The sequence below is a fragment of the Caretta caretta genome, chromosome 9 (assembly GCF_965140235.1).
Source record: "Caretta caretta isolate rCarCar2 chromosome 9, rCarCar1.hap1, whole genome shotgun sequence".
Lineage (NCBI taxonomy): Eukaryota > Metazoa > Chordata > Testudines > Cheloniidae > Caretta > Caretta caretta.
Window position 1 is genome coordinate 56094052 of NC_134214.1, and position 13760 is coordinate 56107811.

The 13760-nt window shown below is 52.5% G+C and overlaps 1 protein-coding gene across 6 annotated transcripts in view; it reads right to left on the reverse strand.

Annotated features, from left to right (window-relative positions):
• The window catches only part of CROCC2 (ciliary rootlet coiled-coil, rootletin family member 2), a 207065-nt gene that overhangs the window by 129452 nt on the left and 63853 nt on the right, over positions 1-13760 (reverse strand). For 5 of the 6 annotated variants that reach the window (XM_048864821.2, XM_075132329.1, XM_048864820.2 and 2 more), the window contains 5 exons: positions 13274-13489; positions 11725-11924; positions 10009-10191; positions 9417-9561; positions 4022-4168 (listed from right to left, as the gene is read on the reverse strand). In XM_048864821.2, the coding sequence (XP_048720778.2) occupies positions 4022-4168; positions 9417-9561; positions 10009-10191; positions 11725-11924; positions 13274-13489 (891 nt within the window). The remainder of the gene's footprint in view (positions 1-4021; positions 4169-9416; positions 9562-10008; positions 10192-11724; positions 11925-13273; positions 13490-13760) is intronic. The other variant, XM_075132330.1, reaches the window with a different exon arrangement.

Below are 13760 nucleotides of genomic sequence, written 5' to 3' on the forward strand. Positions count from 1 at the left end.
CTGTGGTTTTCCTGCAGGAGACCCATACGGATCCGACCGCCAAGGACAGCTGGCGGCTGGAATGGGGGGCTGAGGTCTACTTCAGCCACTTCATGATTCGACAAGCTGGAGTGGCGACCCTGTTCTCCCCCAACCTATGGCCCGAGGTGCTAGGGATCACTGAGGCCGTGCCGGGCCACCTGCTGCATCTCTGAGTCCATATGGAGGGGCTCGTGGTCAACCTCGTTAACATCTATGCCCCGACAACGAGCCCGAAATGGCCGCAATTCTATCAGAAGCCCTCCGTCGCATGCCCACCAATAAATCTCCGGGCATGGACGGGCTGACCGTGGAGTTCTACTGTGCGTTCTGGGACATCCTTGGCCCAGACCTGGCCACTGTCTGGGCCGAGTCTTTGCAGGGCGGGGTCCTCCCTCTTTCGTGCAGGCGAGCGGTGCTTGCCTTGTTGCCGAAGAAGGGGGACCTCTGTGATTTACAAAATTGGCGTCCCGTCTCGCTCCTTAGCACGGACTACAAAATCGTAGCGAAAGCAATCTCACTGCGGCTAGGGTCCATGATGGCGGATGTGATCCACCCAGACCAGCCCTATACCATCCCGGGCTGCAGCATTTTTGATAACCTATTTCTAGTCCGAGACCTTTTGGAACTCGGGCGTAGAGACGGTCTGTCGTTCACCCTCCTGTCTCTTGATCAGGAGAAGGTGTTCGATAGAGTGGACCATGGGTACCTCCTGGGCACTCTGCAGGCTTTTGGATTCGGACCTCAGTTTGTGAGTTTTCTCCGGGTGCTGTACGCTTCCGTGGAGAGTCTGGTTAGGCTCAACTGGACCCTGACCGAACTGGTCAGCTTCAAGCAAGGAGTATGGCAGGGGTGCCCCCTCTCGGGCCAGCTGTACACTCTGGCAATCGAGCCCTTCCTCTGTCCCTCCGCAGGAGGTTGACGGGCTTGGTGCTGCGGGAGCCGGAGCTGCGGCTGGTCCTGTCGGCGTACGCCGATGACGTCCTCCTCGTGATCCAGGACCCGGGCGACTTGGCACGGGTGGAGTCTTGCCAGGCCATCTATTCGGCAGTCTCCTCCGCCCGAGTAACTGGGTCAAGAGCTCTGGCTTGGCGGTAGGGGACTGGCTACAGGTGAGCTCCCTCCCACCTGCCCTTCAGACCATCCGATGGAGTGTGGGTCCACTGCTCTACCTAGGCATTTACCTTTCTGCCACGCCCCCTTCTCCGCCAGAGAATTGGCAAAATTTAGAAGGCGGCGTGATAGAACGGCTCCAGAAATGGACGAGGCTACTCCGATGTCTCTCCCTCCGAGGGAGAGCACTGGTGCTTAACCAACTAGTCCTGTCCACGCTCTGGTACCGGCTCACCACCCTGGTCCCGGCCCCGGGTTTCCTGACCAACCTCTGGACATCGATTCTAGAGTTCTTTTGGTCAGGAATGCACTGGGCCCCTGTTGGGGTTCTTCATCTACCCCTGAAGGAAGGAGGGCAGGGCCTGAAGTGTCTGCACACTCAGGTCCGTGTCTTCCACCTCCAGGCCCTGCAGAGGCTCCTTTATAGTGCAGGTAGTTCGACGTGGAGCATATTGGCGCATGCCTTCCTGTGCCGCTTCCAAGGGCTCCAATATGACCGGCACCTCTTTTATCTTTGTCCGAGAGGTTTTCTGCGAGACCTCGCCGGGCTGCCGGTCTTCTACCAGGACCTCCTCCGGACCTGGAAACTGTTTTCAATGACCAGGTCCATGGCGGCCACCATGAGAGCAGATCTCCTCGCGGAGCCCCTGCTACACAACCCCCAGCTCCGTGTGCAGGCGGCGGAGTCCCGCTCGGTGCGCCAGAGTTTAGTCCTAGCGGAAGTCATGAGAGTCGGAGACCTCCTGGACTACGACCGGGGAGACTGGCTGGATCCCCTGACGCTGGCTCGGTGCATGGAGCTCTCCAGACCTCGTACCCCCCGGCGCGTACTTCAGTAGGTGAAGGCCGCCTTGATATCTCAACCGAGCCCTGCGCGAGGGCGCACCCCGCCCACCCTCTACCCCAGGCCCGCCGGACCTTTCAATTGGGCCCCTACCCTGTAGATCCCAACAAACCCCTCACACTTTCACTGCGAGCCAGCTGCATGAACTGCAGCTGGTCAGCTTCCAAATTGCGCCACGGAAATGTCTATACACACTCACGCTTCACACCCTTCACGCCCACACCCTGGTGTCCCGCCCCGATACAAAGTGGCAGAACCTCCTGCCACCTTTGGAGGGTGAGCTACCCCGGTGGGCCAGCCTGAGGCCCATTGGGAACATTAGTTGGCGGCTTCTTCACGGAGCTGTGAGCACGGGCGTGTTTTTGACACGGTTCACCCCCATCCCGGATACTTGCCCTTTTTGCAATGTGAGGGAAACCCTGGCGCACGTATATGTAGAGTGTGCCAGGCTGCAGCCCCTTTTCCGCTCCTCCCGAATATTTTATTAAGCTTTTGGCTACACTTTTCCCCTCACCTTTTTATCTACACACTCCCCATCCGTGGCCCCACAAAATCGCGAGATCTCCTGGTTAACCTCCTCCTAGCCCTAGCTAAAACAGCCATTTATAAAACCAGAGAGGGGAGGTTGGCTAATGAAGCGTCCTGCGATTGTAGGGCTGTTTTCCAATCCTCAGTACATTCACGTATCCGGGCGGAGTTCCTCTGGGCGGCATCCACCGACTCCCTTGACGCCTTCGAGGAGCGGTGGGCGCTGTCCGAGGTTCTCTGCTCAGTGACCCCGTCCGGTTCCCTCCGTCTGACCCTTTGATTGAGGGGAAGAGCAAGAGACCCCAGCCCCAACCATTGCCGCTGTGGATACCATTATCACCACCACCTAGGAGGGGCCCTTTCACACGTGGGTGTACGTGCCCCCCCCTCCCCCCAAACTGCCCACCCCGCAGCCTTGCCCATCTTGTTGGGCACTCTCAGGAGAGGAATAGTTGGCGACACTGGGCGTGGCACTAGGTAACTCGAGGGGGTGGAAGACCATGAGTGTCGAAGAAGCCCCCCCGCTCTGGGCCCAGGCAAGCCTGAACACTTCTCTCTCCTGAAGGCTGCTGTGTTATACATTGCGTTTGCTTTTGTTTTGTTGCATAGTTTTGTTTTATTTTCTTTGGTGATTTGTGTAAGTGTGTTATGCAAATAAATTTTTTTCTGCTTCAAAAAAAACAAAACTTACTCTCCTATAGCCACCTGGCCCGACCCTGTCACACAGCATACTATTCAAGAACAAGGCGAAATTTGTGCCTTGGGAAAGTTTTTAACCTAAATTGGTAAAAATAAGCTTAGGGGATCTTTCATGCAGGTCCCCAAATCTGTACCCTAGAGTTCAGAGTGGGGACGGAACCCTGACAGGGGCACAGGGGCAGAGTGCAGGGTGGGGTTGTGTGAGGGGCACAGGAGCAGAGCACAGGGTGGGTGAGGGTGAGAGGCACAGGGCCAGAGCACAGGGCCGGGTCTGAGAGGGGCACAGGGACAGGGCAGAGGGCAGGGGTGTTTATGATGGGCACAGGGGCAGAGCACAGGGCTGGGTTGTGTGAGGGGCATAGGGGCAGCACAGAGGACGTAGGTGGGTGTTTATGATGGGCACAGGGGGTGCGTGGGTGGGGCTGTGTGATGGACACAGGGCTAGCATGGAGGGTGTAGGCTGGGGTGTTTGTGAGTGGCACAGGAGCAGAGCGCAGGGCGGGGTTGTGTGATGGGCACAGGGGCAAGGCGCAGGGCAGGGGTGGGTAAGGGGCACAGGGGCAGAGTGCAGGGTGGGGTTGTGTGATGGGCACAGGGATAGCACGGAGGGTGTAGGCTGGGGTGCTTTTGAGGGGCAGAGTGCAGTGCTGGGTTGTGTGATGGGCACAGGGGCAGAGCACAGGGCAAGGGTGGCTGAGGGGCACAGGGGTAGCATGGAGGGTGTAGGCTGGGGTGTTTGTGAGGGGCACAGGGGCAGAGTGCACATGAGGTGAGTGCAGGTGCTGCAGTGGAGGCCATGGGCAGCATAAGGCCTGTTACCTGCAGGAGAAGGCAGTTGAGGTTGACCTTGTCCTGGGCAAGACCTTCAGTCAGAGCCCCCATCTTGGCCAGTGAGTCTCTCAGCTTGGAGTCTTCCGATCTCAGCTTGTTTATGGCTAGTTCTAGCTCAGCACTGTTGGCCTTGGCCTGGGGAGAAGGGAGACCTCAGCACTTAGACACTGTCTGGGAGTTTTCCAACCACAGTGAGGTAAAACCTTCCTTGCCCCAGAGATTCAGGATCCCCTGCTCCACCCTGGTGACGAACTGAGGTGAAGTGTGAGGAGGTCTCTGGGCTGGGTTCTGTGATACACGCTGGGGTTGAAGCACTGATATCAGCAGGGTTTGGGATGCTCTGAGCTCATCTGGTGGGAAGCCAGCGGTCAGGCTGCTACAGCTGCAGATACCCCTATGTGGTTCATAGGGAGTAGACCTGGGCAACCTGTGAGCCAAATCCCACAGTCCTTCCTCATTCAAAACTCCCACTGAACTCACCCAACGAGTGCCCAATGCCTCCTGCAACTTGTGTCCCCACAGCAAGGTACATCCCGACAGCACTGTTCAACCCCCAGTTCAGAGTGAGATGCTACAGCTTTCTGGTCTTTGCAAGGCTGTATTCGATACTAACAAGATTTGTTACCAGCTTCCCACTGTCACTGAGGAGCCTCGGAAATTCTCAGCCAGGCTACTGGCTACTGATGCATTAATGAGAATTCCTCCTGGGGGCTTGCCTCCCATGCCAGCTGTGCCACACTTGAACCCTACAGCTCATTCCACCCACAGACAAGACCAGCATGTGGGTGCTGGACTCTTTCGCTAGCCCGCCACTGTTACTAAGCGTCGTAAATTAGACCTGCAAATTCTTCCTGATGGACGCTTTGGGCAAGGTCCACTCTGCAGGGTCAGCTAGCAATCCAGCAGACTGCACCCCCGTTGATGGGGCATGGCACTTTGGCCCCTGCAAAGGAATTGTTGACAGAGCTCTGTATGATATTACTCATTCACGGTTAGGACATTTTTAAAAATCTCTCCCACCCATTCTATCCTCCGCTTACTGCTAGTCGCTTTCCAGGATTTCCTAGAAGACTGAACACTATTGAATGAGACAGGGAAACCCTTCTTTACTGGGAAAAAAACATGTTCCCCAGTCTGGACATCCCCTGCCCCACTGAAGATGAAGTTTGGATCTGATATGGTTGTTGCAAGGCAGTGCTATTATTATGTGGCAAATAATATACTAGTTTGGAAAAGTTAGTCCCTCTGAAAATGCTGCCTAACAGAATTCTTGGTGCGTGGATTTAGCTCTGGGCAGATCATTCTGCTATCCTCACAGGGATGGCTGCTGCTCAGTAGTTACTCACTGGAGCCCAGTTTAACACCCACTGACTTCAACAGGCATTGGGTCATGCCTATGGTGGCATGTTATTTCCAAGCAAAGAAATTAACTTGTAGTACATTTTCCATTTTGAAATATCAGCTCCTAATGATATCATGCCATGCACTGGCATCTCACCCCCCCACCCCCCCCCGCCAGAGCCCTATCCTCCTAGCCCCTATGGCTGTGTGAGAAAATAATGCCAATGGGCAAGGACTTTGTGCCTCCGGCTTGCCATATGACTTAGCCGGTGTCACTCCTGCCTTCAGGCTGGAAGACTGGGTGGGATTCCAACTCAGCCTCAGTGACTTCAGAGTAGGGCGGGGTGAATAACGGATTATTCATTTTGTTTCCGAAAAATCAGGAAAAAAAACATTGTTTTGGGTTGACCCGAAAATTTAATTTTTTGACAAAAATAAAAGTGGGGGGGAAATTCACTTTTGATCAAATGAAACATTTCATTTTGAACGTTCCACATTTTTTAATCTTTTAAAAATTCAACAAAATTTCTAAATGAAAACTCAATTCAAACAATCAAAATGTTTATCTTCAAAAATGCTGAAACTTTTGAATGTTGAAATTTCAACTTTTTCAAAAGGAAATTTTTCAGGCCTAAGCAATTCAGTGTCACTGACACAAATCTGCGAATCATTTTGGTGTCACCAAATCTGCATTTTTTGCTGAAACAAGTTTCAACCAAAAATACCTATCTGGTTCTACTTAGAAGCCCACATCTCACTGACAGGCAGGGCAGAAAAGGTGGGGGAGTAGCACTGTATGTAAGGGAGCAGTATGACTGCTCAGAGCTCAGGTACGAAACTGCAGAAAAACCTGAGTGTCTCTGGATTAAGTTTAGAAGTGTGTGCAACAAGAGTGATGTAGTGGTGGGAGTCTGCTATAGACCACGGGACCAGGGGGATGAGGTAGATGAGGCTTTCTTCCGGCAGCTCACGGAAGCTACTGGATCGCATGCCCTGCTTCTCATGGGTGACTTTAATTTTCCTATCTGCTGGGAGAGCAATACAGCGGTGCATAGACAATCCAGGAAGTTTTTGGAAAGTGTAGGGGACAATTTCCTGGCGCAAGTGCTAGAGGAGCCAACTAGGGGGGGCGCTTTTCTTGACCTGCTGCTCACAAACCGGGTAGAATTAGTGGGGGAAGCAAAAGTGGATGGGAATCTGGGAGGCAGTGACCATGAGTTGGTTGAGTTCAGGATCCTGACACAGGGAAGAAAGGTAAGCAGCACGATACGGACCCTGGACTTCAGGAAAGCAGACTTCGACTCCCTCAGGGAACGGATGGCCAGGATCCCCTGGGGGACTAACTTGAAGGGGAAAGGAGTCCAGGAGAGCTGGCTGTATTTCAAGGAATCCCTGTTGAGGTTACAGGGACAAACCATCCCGATGAGTCGAAAGAATAGTAAATATGGCAGGCGACCAGCTTGGCTTAATGGTGAAATCTTAGCGGATCTTAAACATAAAAAAGAAGCTTACAAGAAGTGGAAGGTTGGACATATGACCAGGGAAGAGTATAAAAATATTGCTCGGGCATGTAGGAATGTTATCAGGAGGGCCAAATCGCACCTGGAGCTGCAGCTAGCCAGAGATGTCAAGAGTAACAAGAAGGGTTTCTTCAGGTATGTTGGCAACAAGAAGAAAGCCAAGGAATGTGTGGGCCCCTTACTGAATGAGGGAGGCAAACTAGTGACAGAGGATGTGGAAAAAGCTAATGTACTCAATGCTTTTTTTGCCTCTGTTTTCACTAACAAGGTTAGCTCCCAGACTGCTACGCTGGGCATCACAAAATGGGGAAGAGATGGCCAGCCCTCTGTGGAGATAGAGGTGGTTAGGGACTATTTAGAAAAGCTGGACGTGCACAAGTCCATGGGGCCGGACGAGTTGCATCCGAGAGTGCTGAAGGAACTGGCGGCTGTGATTGCAGAGCCATTGGCCATTATCTTTGAAAACTCGTGGCGAACCGGGGAAGTCCCGGATGACTGGAAAAAGGCTAATGTAGTGCCAATCTTTAAAAAAGGGAAGAAGGAGGATCCTGGGAACTACAGGCCAGTCAGCCTCACTTCAGTCCCTGGAAAAATCATGGAGCAGGTCCTCAAAGAATCAATCCTGAAGCACTTGCATGAGAGGAAAGTGATCAGGAACAGCCAGCATGGATTCACCAAGGGAAGGTCATGCCTGACTAATCTAATCGCCTTCTATGATGAGATTACTGGTTCTGTGGATGAAGGGAAAGCAGCGGATGTATTGTTTCTTGACTTTAGCAAAGCTTTTGACACAGTCTCCCACAGTATTCTTGTCAGCAAGTTAAGGAACTATGGGCTGGATGAATGCACTACAAAGTGGGTAGAAAGCTGGCTAGATTGTCGGGCTCAACGGGTAGTTATCAATGGCTCCATGTCTAGTTGGCAGCCGGTATCAAGTGGAGTGCCCCTAGGGTCGGTCCTGGGGCCGGTTTTGTTCAATATCTTCATAAATGATCTGGAGGATGGTGTGGATTGCACTCTCAGCAAATTTGCGGATGATACTAAACTGGGAGGAGTGGTAGATACGCTGGAGGGGAGGGATAGGATACAGAAGGACCTAGACAAATTGGAGGATTGGGCCAAAAGAAATCTGATGAGGTTCAATAAGGATAAGTGCAGGGTCCTGCACTTAGGACGGAAGAACCCAATGCACAGCTACAGACTAGGGACCGAATGGCTAGGCAGAAGTTCTGCGGAAAAGGACCTAGGGGTGACAGTGGACGAGAAGCTGGATATGAGTCAGCAGTGTGCCCTTGTTGCCAAGAAGGCCAATGGCATTTTGGGATGTATAAGTAGGGGCATAGCGAGCGGATCGAGGGACGTGATCGTTCCCCTCTATTCGACATTGGTGAGGCCTCATCTGGAGTACTGTGTCCAGTTTTGGGCCCCACACTTCAAGAAGGATGTGGATAAATTGGAGAGAGTCCAGCGAAGGGCAACAAAAATGATTAGGGGTCTGGAACACATGAGTTATGAGGAGAGGCTGAGGGAGCTGGGATTGTTTAGCCTGCAGAAGAGAAGAATGAGGGGGGATTTGATAGCTGCTTTCAACTACCTGAAAGGGGGTTCCAAAGAGGATGGCTCTAGACTGTTCTCAATGGTATCAGATGACAGAACGAGGAGTAATGGTCTCAAGCTGCAGTGGGGGAGGTTTAGATTGGATATTAGGAAAAACTTTTTCACTAAGAGGGTGGTGAAACACTGGAATGCGTTACCTAGGGAGGTGGTAGAATCTCCTTCCTTAGAGGTTTTTAAGGTCAGGCTTGACAAAGCCCTGGCTGGGATGATTTAACTGGGAATTGGTCCTGCTTCGAGCAGGGGGTTGGACTAGATGACCTTCTGGGGTCCCTTCCAACCCTTATATTCTATGATTCTATGATTCTATGAAAGGCAATTGAACTCATGCTCCTAAAGTAGGTGCGTGGTTTTGAAAATCCCAGCTCCATGGATTCAGGTCTCCTATTTGGATTTGGGTTCATGGTCTCTGCTGATAATGCAGTTCAGACCCAGAGTGATGCTTCGCCGTCAGAGATGCTGTTGGTCATACCAGGTACATTAGCATTCTGTCAGTCAAGTTCTCATGGGCAGCCAGGTGGAAAGTAAGGATCCACTTGCATTTTCCCACTGAAGATGGGATCACAGGTTGATGATCCCAGGCCCAGGGCTCTCTGGGTGATAAACTACTGACTGTTCTGTTTGCCTGCCAGCCACTACCTGGCAATAGGATCTAGCTCATCACTTCTAAGTACTTTGGAAAAAGCTGAGAAAGAACAGTGCTGTCTCTAAGGTGCCACAAGTACTCCTTTTCTTTTAACAGTGCTGTAGAAACCCAAACTCTGTCTCCCAGAGGAGGTGAACTGACAGGAGAAGTAGTGGTGAGGTAGATGAGGAAAAATGCCTTCAGTAAGGGAGCAGATTGGCCTGTAAGCTCATGAGAAAGCTGATTGCTAGCCAAGCTCCTAGGAGACCATCACCATTCTTACTTTAGACAGAGCACAGCTTACACCTTCCTTCTCATTCTCCAGCACGTCCTTCTCCAGAATGGCTTGGTTCAAGGACTCCTTTACTACCACCAGCTCCTTCTTCAAAGCTGAGGTCTTCTCTTCTAACTGTTCCAGGGTCCTCTGCCTGTAGAAATCATGCAAAAGGGAGGAAAATGAATTAGGGCCTCATTTCTCTGCTGGCCTGCACTATTTGCCACGTGAGTGCCATGTGGCTGTGAATGCTGCCATTCTGATCTGGGAGGAGTTTCCGCTTCCTTTGCATCATCGCTGTAAATGACTAGCCAGGCTTACTCCCCCATGGCAACGAAGCCCACAGTCATGTACATTGTGAGCAGCTCCCCAGCACGCCTGCTTCACCGCCACCTTTCAGTCGAGGCTGCACCTCAGCCCTGCATCATCACTCCAGTGTCAGGCAGGCATGGCTCCAAGTGGGTTCCCTACCAGGAGGATGCTGGGCCATCTGCCCCAGCACTGTCCGTTACATCAGCGTGGAGTGGGGAATCCACCCCCCCACCCTGAATGAGACTGCCCTGCACACCATAGTAACATGGGCAGATGTGAGGCACCTCACCCTTGCTCCAGCTCTTTCCTCACTCTCTCCCGCTCCTTTGCCAGCTCCTCCTTCTGCTCCCCCAGGAGGCTTTGCTGCCTCTGCAGCTCTGTGGTGAGTCTCCTCAGCCTTTCCACCTCCAGATGGGAGGAGTCCACCTGCTCGCTCAGACTTCCCACTGCAGCCTCTGTGGTCTCCTTCTCCCTGAGGGTGAGAGGGAAACTATGAGTCACCAATCTGGCCCTGCGATAATGTCACCCACATCAATGGTGGGCCTCTTGCTCCCACAGTGGCTGGACCAAATAAGAGTCCTGGAGTCCCCTGCTGCTTCCAGACCAACGGTGTTAGAAGCTCATAACTTTAGGGCACAGCAGCACAGGCTAGCCCCATGAGTAATTACCCAGCACCCTGGGCAGGCCTGTACAGTGTGTGCTGCTGCAGCTTTGCTGCTCCAGTACCGGAGCAGTGTGGGGATGTCTGCTCAACTACTGTCACACCCCATTATTGTAGTGAAGACACATCCAGGGGCCCGTGACAATGACACAGAATTAAATGTTGGAGCACTCAGCATCCACCAGTTTCACCTTGGAAAAAAGTTTGGTGCACAAGCCAGACATAAGAGAACGATGCATCCCAGCACTGAGCAGAGCTGCCGTTTCTCCAAGATCCAGGATCAGCGAGGTTTCTGGGCTCCCCAGAACAAAGGAAGAACCTACAGAAACATCCTGATGTCTCAGCCCTGTTGTGCAGATTGCTCCGAGTACCCAACGCAACCAAACCACACAGGGTAACTTTGTTGAAACATCCTGGCTTCAGTCACTTTGCTCTTCCCATCAGGAATTTCAGTAGCATGACTGTTCCAAACCTTCTCACACAGGCTGGTGACCAAAGGAGGCAGGTGGAAGGGTCTGCGAGGATGCAACATCTGGTGGAGTCACATCTGGAGCTCCAGTCCTCAGACTGGAAGCTCCTCAGAACATTCTACTTGCATGGAGGACAGGACTCATTCTCCTCTATGCCTACTCACCAGTGCATGTCTACATACATCATTGGGTCTCATTACCCATGTCTCCTTAAAATGGAGAGATGCTCAGAAATGGATGCTGAAACATGTGTTTCACAAATTCATCTGAAATTTTCCTTTTTTGTCAAAAACAAAGAACAAAAATGATTTTTTGTTTTGTTTTTTGAAACAGGAAGCTGAGGTTTTGGTGTTGGAGGTTTTTTCCCTTTCTTTCCTTTCCCCCATATGGGGGAAGGGGAAAAAAAGGAGAGAAAGGGAAAGAAAGAAAGAAATCAAAAGCCAAAAAGCTGAAACAATTGGATTTTGTTTGTTAAAAATCCAGAAAATTAATAAAAGAAAACAAAACTTTTCAGTGAGAATGTTCATTTCCAAAGATAGCCATACTTTTGTCAGATAAAAGTTTGGAGCAAACAGTTTAGATCAGCTCCAGTAATATGAGCAGTCTGAGTGAGCCCAAAAAGCCAGAGACCTGCAATGGGTCGGTTCTCTTTCGCTTGGACTGAGTCTCCAAACGCTGAAAATCTAAATGGCTTGTTCAATCCTGAACACAGCACTATGGAGTGACACCCTTTCCCATCTGGACCATACCACAGGCTTGTCACGTGCATTACCCTTGGGGTTGGGAGAGTGACTCTGTTCTCAGCCAGCCATCCCAGGGTATGGTGGCTCCCGACAGTAATTATCGATCCCCCCCATCCTACTCCCATGTGCACCTGCTGAGAATCTCCACTGAGGATTTACAGTGCTGCAAATCCTGCCTGCAATCCTGCAGGGCTCTGGCCAGCTCCTCACGCTCCAGCCTCTGCTCCTGCAGCTGCTGCTCTGCCACCTGCACCTCCTGCTGGCAATCGGACAGCTGCTTCCTGACCACCCCCAGCATGTCCTGGGCAGACTCCAGCTGAAATTGCAATTCCTGGCCGCAGAATGGAAAATAAGGCACAAGGGTAAAGTGCATATTGCACTCTGCTTCACATGACACAGCACGTGCGCACATATGCACAGGGCCAGAACCCTGCTATCCTGGTGAGTGAGTGAAGGGCAGATCCTGAGACACAGGGACCTAACTTACTCACGGCTGCATCACATAGCTTAAACTCAGCGCCCCCCCCGAACCTGAGCTAGCAGCTGTGCCTTGCTGACCTTCTCCCCTCCAAGGAGCGGCCTGATGCCACTTTCAAACCAGGGCCACACAATAAGCTGCACTGGCTGAAGGTTTTCTCCCAGGGCTGCTGCATGGCTCCTCTTCATCCCCAGTGAATCCCCCAGACCCTCCCCTGTGCCCTAGTGTTACATCCCTCACTCTCATGGCATGGTGGTACAACCACTACCCTTCTATCCAGGGGCTCCATCACTACCCATGGGATAGCCCAGCCTCACCCAGCACACGCTCCCTTCTCTGAGCTGGTGCTTTCCACTCCCGCTACTCCAGGCAACAAGAGACCAGGGCTGGGGCTCACCCCCAGGTCCCCATGTGGAGATGCAGAGATAGCCCTGGCTGGAGACTTCAGGCTGAGCTCATCAGTGGCCTGCAAGGTGCTGTAAATTAGACCCTCCTTGCATGTCTATTGACACCTGCCCCTGCTGCAAAAGGGAGTGGGAGCTGATGAATCCACACACTCAGGAGCTGGGACCAGTCTACTGTAACTGACACCTCCATGCTCCATCTTCTGGCTCTCCACAGCCCCTCGGAGTGGCACCCTCATGGCTCTGGCCTTTCCTTTTCCTTCTCCATCTCATACTCTCTCCTTTGGCCTATTCCTTTGCTCGTACCATGTTATTTATCCCCCTGTCAGCACCTAAGCAGCATAAGGCCCCAAGCAGGTTCTCTTATTATCTGGAGAGACGCTCCCGAGCTCCCCTGCTTCCGTTGTGGATGGTTCTGTCTCTCTTTGGGTGAATGTAGGGAAGTTGGAGATGACAAGGAATTGCAGGTCAATCCACTACTAAGGGCTGTGGCTGGCCAGTCCATCCAGCACAGTAACGACTCTCCAAGAAATCATGTCAACGCTCATTCCCTTCATGTCTGCCCTTCCGTTAGCTGTTGATCCTGCCCTCCCAGCCCCTGCCCCTGGGACTGACTAAGTCTCGCAGAGCTGGGCTGCCTCTCCTCTTTTCATCCCCCCCAGACATTTTGGGATGCAGCATTCCACTGGATGCAACACCATCACTTTGCTCCTCGGGGAAACCAGCCCCAGTCTGTGGGCGGACACTTCCTGAGATGCTAACTCTGGGGCTGACCAGAGCTCGAGGCAGTGTCCTCACCTGCTCATGCTGCTGTCGCCTCCGGAGGGCACCCTGCACGGCTTGCAGCACGGCATCCTGGAGCAATGGGGAGTGGGCACGGGACGGTGACACCCGCCGGTGATGTGAAGAGCTAGAGCGCAAAGGGGAGATTTGTCTGCCAGGGTCTTCTGCACCTGTCGCCCTCATGCTGTCCAGTGAGAGGGGCCCTGCACTCTCAGCATCGGCCAGAGCCAGCTGGGGAGAGAAGGGTGGAGGGTTAATCCCAACAACGCCAATCTGCCGTTACCTTCTGCACTCAAGCTCCCAGCTACACTAGAGCAACCCAGCCACCACTGCCAACTGGGGGGCCTGAAATGAGGCCCTGAGTGCTGAGAATCCCCATTCCTGCTGAAGTCTGTGGGAGCTGGGGATGCTCATCACTTCTGAACAGGTCATGCTAGGATCCAGAGAACCAGGTCAATTAAACTTTGGGTCAGAGTTATCCAAATTTGAATTTTGGTATTGA